The sequence below is a fragment of the Hemiscyllium ocellatum genome, chromosome 11, assembly GCF_020745735.1.
Source record: "Hemiscyllium ocellatum isolate sHemOce1 chromosome 11, sHemOce1.pat.X.cur, whole genome shotgun sequence".
Classification (NCBI taxonomy): domain Eukaryota; kingdom Metazoa; phylum Chordata; class Chondrichthyes; order Orectolobiformes; family Hemiscylliidae; genus Hemiscyllium; species Hemiscyllium ocellatum.
In genome coordinates, this window is record NC_083411.1 from 48,015,985 (window position 1) to 48,024,716 (window position 8,732).

The 8,732-nt window shown below is 41.6% G+C and overlaps 1 protein-coding gene across 1 annotated transcript in view; it reads right to left on the minus strand.

Annotated features, from left to right (window-relative positions):
- Positions 1-6,742, minus strand: part of LOC132820331 (sodium- and chloride-dependent neutral and basic amino acid transporter B(0+)-like) — an 82,387-nt gene extending 75,645 nt beyond the window's left edge. Inside the window, exon 1 of the mRNA XM_060832353.1 lies at positions 6,650-6,742. Coding sequence (XP_060688336.1) covers positions 6,650-6,742 — 93 coding nt within the window. The remainder of the gene's footprint in view (positions 1-6,649) is intronic.
- Positions 6,743-8,732: the final 1,990 nt, after the last annotated feature.

Sequence of the window (8,732 nt, forward strand, 5' to 3'; positions counted from 1 at the left end):
TTCCCTGACTCCAGTGATTTTTGAAAGAGGAGTTAGGTGAATTTGGAAGGGATGAGTTAGAGGTGGACCAGATGAAAGTGAACGTGGGGTGGAAATTGGAAGCAAAATCAATAAATCATTCCAGATCTGGATGAGAAATGGAAGCAGTACCAATGATATCGTTGATATATTGGAGAAAAAGTGATGGGTGGGGGCCAGAATAGGACTGGAACAAGGAATGTTCCACTTACCCCACGGAAAGACAGGCATAACTGGGGCTCCTGCATCTACCCATGGCCACCCCTCTGACTGGAAGAAAATGAGAGAAATTAAAAGAGAAGTTGTTGAGGGTAAGAATGAGCTCGCCCCGGAGGAGGCGGATGGGGACAGTTCAGGCCTTTGTTCCAGGAAGAAGCAGAGAGCAGAGAGCCCTGACACCATCCTGATGGGGAATAGATGTGTACAGGGATTGCATGCCCATGGTGAATAGGAGGCGGCTGGAGCTTGCAAATTGGAAATTCCAAAAGTGGCTTGAAGCATTAGAGGAATCGTGAATGTTAAGTGCACAGAGACTGGACCAGGGGAGAAAAGACCAAATCAAGGTAGGAAGAAATGAGTTCCTGGTAGGAGCAGGCAGAAACAATGGATCTGCTTGTGCAGTTCTGTTTGTGGATTTCCAGAAGGAGGTAGAAGCAAGCTGTGCAGGGTTGGATTACTGTCAGTTTGGAGGTGTGGGGTGGGGGGGGGTGGTTGGTGGTGATCACCAAATGAAATGAAGTTACTGGCCTTAGTTGATACAATTGCCTGATGTTCCATGGTGGGGTCATTAGTCCAGAGGGAGACAAGAGGAGGCATCTGAGAACTGGCACTCAGCCTCTGCAATGTAGAGACCACTATCCTCGACTACTTCAGCACTGCCCTTATCAGCAGGCTTAATAAAAAAGGTCAGGGTTGGATCTGAGTGCACGGAGTGCAGTCAGTTCAGGGAGAGACAGGTTTTAATGGGTGAAGGGGGCAGAGAAATTGAGGTGAGCAGTGTCACATCGACAATTCTCAATGAACAGGTCAAGTACAGGCAGAATGCCAGAGGGAGGGGTCCAGATGGAGGGAGAGTGTTGGAGATGGGCAAAGAGGTCCTTGGGATGGGGAGAGGACTCCTGTCCAAAGAAATGGGCACAGAGGTAAAGATGATGAAAAAAGCATTTAACAACATGTCTTGCCTGAAATTTATTAAGGTGGGGATGCAGAGGGGACTCAACTTTGCTGAGTACAGAATATTCAACGTTGGAGAGTGGGTCATTGAGAATATGCTGGTTTCCTCCAATGATCTGAACACTCAGATTCTAAACTTGGAGAAATGAGGGATACCTTAACATTAGTGTTCAACATCACAAGAAACATCATATCTCTAGTTCTTGGCTAACAAGGAAATGCCAGTGGATTATGAAGAAAAGCAGGATGAAGGTTAAAAAATGGATGTCTGCTCCTGAGATCAGACCTCTAATCCTTCAGAGCTATGAGTGTGAATGTGACTGAAGGTAGAAAAGAGTAGGAAGGTGGCATTGGGAAATTAATGAACTGCTGAGCGGCATATCACAAAAAGATAGTGCTGAGTTCCAATGTTCATGACCCACATGAAACCAAATGAAATGAGGTTAGTGACCATAGTTGATGCAATGGCCTGATGTTCCGTGATGGGTCATGATCCAAGGAGAGATGGGAGGAGGTATCAAATTCATCATCATTAATCCATGGTCACAATAGACCACACACATCTTTCTCTATTAGAGAGAGAGAGAGATCATTTTGTTACTTAAATTTTGAGCGCTGCCACAAGTGCAGCTCATCCAGTGAAGCAGGACCTCCATAAATGGATGATAGGAATTGATTCCATGCCATTGGCACCATTTCACATCATCTCCTGGCCATCACAGTGAACCAAATCCCTGATGAAATCCATGGAAGATACGAAATAGGAGGTTAGTTGTATTCAGGCAACCAGTGTAACCCACTAAAGGAGGCAGAGCCTATCAGAAAATCATTATATCCGTGACTGATAAACTCATTGTGAATAACCAGAAAATATTAGAAAGTAAAAGGAAACAAGTACTTAGTGGGTACCGTTGGTGCAGAAATAACTAAAAGATGAAATACAAAGGGATTTGGTTCATTATTGAATTTCTGTCATCATTCTCCTTCTGAAAATATTGATTCAATTTCCTGTTCTCACTGATGCCAGCACAGAGTTCAGTTCCATTCTTAACACCTCCAAACAGAAAGCAATCCAAATCCACATGCAGCAAGACCTGGACAATGTCAAAGAAATGCTTGATGGGTCACAAATATTGTTTGTGCCACACAATTTCCAGGCAATTCATGTGATGATGCCGCAGCTTAGAAACTGAATGGGGGACAGGTGTCAAGCAGATTGAAAAAATAAGCAACTTGTGAAGCCTTGGGTTTTTTTTAAAAGTTGGAATAATACAGGCAGCATGAATGGGTGTGGTTGAACTCCTACAGAACCAGGATTTTTAGTTTAGCTTTCAGCAGTTGCTGTTGGGATCTTGAAGAAGTGAAAGCTATTTTCTCCCTCTCATGGTTACAGCCAAAAGCTTGGATTGTCTTTATGTTATGGGAGTTGCATTTGAGACAATCTGTTTTCTGAAGTTGCTTTTTGCCAAGGGTGTGTTTATGGGATGTTACTGTATTGGAACAGGTAATTAGGAATAGTTACTGTATCAGCTGTTTGTATTCTGGTAAGTCTTCCAATACAGTTCAGTTATTCAATTCCTTCTTTCTTTTATTTAACTATCATGTATGAATACAATGTGTTTTGTTCTAAATCTGTTAGTTTGACCAAATGAATGGCATCTGGAACGCATCACCTTACATTTAACTTTAGAATCAGAAAACATTCAGGTTTAGACTATCTTCTGAATATTTTGAGGGGATGTGGTCTGGTCCATAACAATGAGCATTCCAAGTCCAAATAACCATCTCCACTTTGCATACAGCAGTATTACAGTTGGTGAGTCCCTGTAATCAACACACTGAACAAAACTCGCAGCTGGATACTCTGCTACGTGGTTCGTCTGCTGACTCCTCAATTTTTCTTGACTATCTGCAAGGCACAATTCAGGAATGTGTGGGGGAAATGCCAAGTACTTGAGTGGATACAGTATTGAAGTAACTTGACAGTGTCCAGGCCTAAACAGTTTCCCTAAGCTGCTAAACATGCACTCCCTGGGATGCAGTGCAGAAATTGAGTGAGGTTTCAGCAATCAAACCACAACCTTTATCACCAAAGTCATAGAATCCTTACAATGTGGAAGGACGTCATTTGGGTCATTGAGACCAAATCAATCTTTTGAAGAACATCCCACCCAAACCCTTCCCATCCCTGTTACCCTGCATTTCCCACGGCTAATCCACTTAACCTGCATATCTTTGGACTGTGGGAGAAACCAGAGCAACCAAAGGGAACCCATGCAGACATGAGGAAAATGATCAAGCTCCACACAGACAGTGGCCTGATGGTGGAGTCATATCTGAGTCCCTGGTGCTGTGAGGCAGCAATGCTAACCACTGAGCCACTTTGCCACCCTACATGTACAAGTGCTTTGAAACACCAGCAATTCTCAGTTACACATGCATCAAGCTACACATGCACCAATGTTCTTCATCTTTGTTGGGTCAAAATTTTATAGTTCCCCATATTCACCACATCAGAATCGAAGAAATTGGAACCAGCTTAGGCCATTCAGCCCCTCAAGATAGTCCAGCATTCAATATGATTATGGCTCATCTTCCACCCTAACACCCAAGCAGAAAACAAATTGTAAAGATTTACCCTCTTCTGAATGAAGAAATTCTTCCCCATTTCAGACACAAGTGGCTTGCCAATCTTTAATTGCAGGACACCGATGGGAATTAGTTTGGTGAAACTGTTTTTGCACTCCCTCTACAGCAAGTATTGCTCTGGGAAGGTAAGGAGACAAAGCTACACACAATTCTCAAGGTGTAGTTTCACCAAGATTCTATGCAGTTACAGTAATACAACTTCACTTCTGTACTAAAATCCTCTTGTAATGAAAGTCTTCTTAATTGCTTGCAGTCCCTATGTGTTAAATTTCAGTGTCTGGTGAACCAAGGAAACCAATTCTTTGAAGTTCAACACTTCCCAATCTTTTACTGTTAAAGAAGTATGCCGTATTTCTGTATTTCCAACTCAAGTACATTGTATCACATTTCTCCACACTGTATTCCATCTGACAATTCTTTGCCCACTCAAATAGCTTCTCCAAAGCCAAAAAGCATATTTGCACTTTTCTCATAACTCACATTTACATTCAAATAAAAGCATTAACTGTGGATAGTCGAAATCTTATAAGATAGAATGCTGAGGAAACTCAGCCTGGATGGGACCATTCACCACCACCGATTAGCCACTGCCCTTTCACCGCTGAGGACAATTCACAACTGCAAGTGTTTGTAACTCATTTTTATGTATAAACCAATAAAATGATATTTATTTCACCTTTTTTTTAATCAATATGTATTATGTTGTTGTATAAATAAAGGGGATTGAGAAGTTTAAAAGAACAGGCGGGAGGGAAAACAATCACTGCATGTATATATTTCCGGTGGTGAATAGTCTCCAGAGGTCAAACAACCCCAGTGGAGAAATGCTGGTGGCGAACCGGCAGTGGCTAATTGGCGGGAGCGAATTGTCACCAACCCAACTCAGCAAGTCTTGTGCAGTGAGAAATGGAGTCAACGGTTTGAGTTTGATTTGACACTCCTTCCAATTAAGAATGATCCATTTGTACCTACTTTCTGTTTTCTGCCCGTTAACCAGTTCTTAACCAGTGAATACATACTCCTTCAGATCCATATATTGTTTTTGCTTCCTCACGTTGATCCATTGGTCTTCTCCACCGAACCACACCCCTTCCCCTTCCCCATCCCACTCAGAGAAAATCTGCTAAGTTACGTCCTCTAAAAATTAAAACAATTTTTAAACATGATCTCTTTTTTTCATAAATTCCTATGAGTGTTTATATTAACAGGTCTGTAGTTCCCTGCTTTTGGACCTTGCTTTTGTAAATAGTGGGGTTGCATTGTTAACTTTTAATCTGCAGTTACCATTCGAAAGGACGTAGAATTTTTAATTGTGACCACAAATGCATTCATTATCGCTACATCCACCTTTTCGATCATTCTGAGTTCATCACAGGATCCCCACGGTATGGAAACTAGTCATTCAGCCCATCAAGTCCACATCAACTCTCCAAAGAGGATCCCAACCTGAACCACTCCTTTATCCTATTCCCATAATCCTGCATTTCCTATGGCTAATGCATTAGCCTGCACATCCCTGAACGATTTAGCACAGCCAATCCACTTAACCTGCACATCTTTGGATTGTGGGAGGAAAGCCGAGTACCTGAAGGAAACCCACGCAGACATGAGGAGAATGTGTAATCTCCACACACATAATCAACTGTGAGTGGAACTGAACCTAGGTCCCTGGCACTGTGAGGTAGCAGTGCTACACTGTGCCACCCAAATGTAACTCATGTTCAGATGATTTGCCTACTTTAAATTGGATTAAATTTTCTCATACTTTTGTTGGCCAAAATTGACATTTTTAAAACTGAATTTCTAATTGTATTAGTCCATAGATTCTTATTTTTTTCTGGGATATTTTCAGTTTTTTCTACGGGGATAAATGCAAAATATTGGTTTAGTTTTGCTGCTGCATCCTTACCCTCTTTTTTTAAAGCTGAAAAATGTGTTGCTGGAAAAGCGCAGCAGGTCAGGCAGCATCCAAGGAGCAAGAGAATCGACGTTTCGGGTATAAGCCCTTCTTCCCGAAACATCGATTCTCCTGCTCCTTGGATGCTGCCTGACCTGCTGCTCTTTTCCAGCAACACATTTTTCAGCTCTGATCTCCAGCATCTGCAGTCCTCACTTTCTCCTAGCCTCTTTTTTTAAATTCTAGTTTTTCTTGTAGTGGACACCCTTTTGATATTGTTTTTGTTTTATTTTTACATCCCTGTAGAAGCTTTTATAGCCCAACTTTATATCTCTAGCTAGTGCACTCTCATGTTCTATTCTCCCATTCTTAGTATTTCTGTCATTTGTCATTTGCTGAATTCCAAAATGTTTGCAATCCATAGGCTTACAAACTATTTTGGATACTTTATACAGTCCTTCCTTTGATTTAATACAATCATTAACTTCTTTTATTAGTCATGGTTAACTATTTTCCTCAATGGATATTTGTTAAAAGTATATATTTTTGGTCTCGACTATATTGTAGCTCGCTAAATGTCAGCATTGTTTAATGGCTGAATATGGAGGGCAGCTACATGATTCTTTCCATGACACTTCAGCAGTGTTCCAATTCTGACCTGAACAAATGGTCAATATAAATAATGGAGTTAAAACAAATGCATCCCATCCACCCACCCGGCCAAGCTGGTTTTTACATCTGCAAGTCAGATGGAAATAGAGTGGCTCAGTTAAAGATTTCACTGATGACTACACTGCTCCAATCCCTCGGTTCCTAACAAGCCGTTAGCACCCCCTCCACTAAACCCCACAGATGGAAAAGCACAAGCAGAATCCCAAAAGCATCAACCTCTATATACAGAGTTTCACGTACATTTACAGCCTTGCGTTGCTCAAATATCACAGTGCCCTCAGGAGGGTGTTTTTGCTGGTCATTCGGAGATAAAACCAATTCGTTCTTGTCCATTCTTGACTACACTTTAAGCATTCGTCTTGTGAAGCTTTTGTACAAACCTTTCTCACGTGTAAAGCTAACAGCATTGGGTAACAATTTCATCTCGGAACCAGGGCTGAGAGCAGTACAAGGTCCAATGACCCTGCAGTTGGTGGTCAGTTTGTTAAAAGGAAAATAGTCCTGTTTACACATGTTATTAGATGCAAGGTCCCAGGTGATTTCTACCGTCAATCCAAACATTCCAGATCAGCTATTAATTGTAACTGTTTCCAAACAGTTAGTTTTAAAGTGACAGGTATTTACTTTTCTTGTTCATTTGTGCAAGTGGGCATCACTGGCAAGTCCAGAATTTATTGGCCAACTCTAATTGTCTTGGGGAGAGATGATGGTGAACTGTGTTCTTGAAGCACTGAACTCCTCAGGGTGCAGACACACATGTTGGGACAGGAATCCTAGGATTTGACCCCGTGACGGTGAGGAACACGAATATAATTCCAAGTCAGGATTGTGTGCGGCTTGGAGTGGAATTTTCAGATGGTGCTGTTCCCATGCACATGCTAACCTTTTCCTCCTAGACGTTTGAGCTTGTTGGACTGAAAGGTGAGGAGAAGAAGCCTCGGAGAGTTACTGCAGAGTATCTTTTTTCGAGTTCACACTGCTGTTACTGTGCATTGCTGGTGAAGGTACCGAATGGTAAAGGTGGTAGCTGACAGACCAATCAAGTGAGCTGTTTTGTCCTGGGTGATATTGATCTTTTTTTAGGGCTGTACTCATCCAGTTAAGTGCAGTGTTTTTCAATTCACTTCTGACTGGTGGACAGACAGGATGGAGAGTTACTTGCAGTATAATTGCTAGATTTTGACCTGCTCTTGCAACCATATTATTTATTCAACTGGTTCAGTTCATTTTCTGGTCAAAGTGAAGTCTGAGAAGTTTGAGAGTGAGGGATTCAGCAAAGATTGTGCAATTTGTCAAGGGTCGACATTCTCTCTTGTTGGAGATCATCAGCACCTGGCACTTGAATGTCAGAAATGTTACTTGCCACTTATCAGCCCAAAGATGTGTGCTGTCCAGGTCCCTCTACATTTGCACAATGATTGTTGCAGCATTGGAAATGTCACAAATAATGCTGAACATTGTGGAATCATCATTGAATATCCCAAACTCTGGCCTTAGGATGGAGTGAAGATTGTTGATGAAGCAGCTGAAGGTAGTTGGTTGTGAGATCCACAGATGTAACATGTTTCAACACAGACTGCCCAAAGATCATGAAGCAGAGATTCTTTCTTCTTCTGATATCAGGTCATTACAAAGTGAAAAGAAAATGAAGGGAAACTATTGAGGAACTATTTACAAGTAATTACATGGAAAGAGCCGATACATTTCATCAGGCTAAGGAAATCATTTGCCTGTCTGCTCTACCTTCCAATCGGTCTTCCCTCCACCAAGGATACCCTTATTTCCTGAAAGAGTCCACACTACTATCCCAGCTACCCTCCCTCACCATTGCCACCTACTGATGAAGGTCCTAATGAACTGCTCAGCTCCCTTGCTTCGTGCCCTTCACTATTGTTGCATCAGCCTGCTGATGGTCTCATTACAGAGTCTGCTTTTCTGTACCTAAGATACATAAAGATATAGAAAAAGAGCAGGAATTGGTCATTCAGTGCTTTAAGACTGCTCCACCATTCATGGTTGATCTGATTTTAATCCCAAATCAACATTCCAAGCTATCCAGATAACATCTCATCCCTTGCTAAACAAGAATCTTTGTACATCTGCTTTTAAAAAAAGAAAAAAGGAATTGTACTTTCAACACCTTCAAAAACTTGCCTCATTTCTTTTTAAATGGGCAACCCTTGACCATTAAACATTAGCATCTACTTCTCGATTCTCCCATAAATGGAGCTCTGTCTCTATATCCAACTTATTCCATCAAGTCGCTTCTTATTCTTCGACACTCCCACAGATATACGTTCAGTTTTACCAACCATTTGTCATA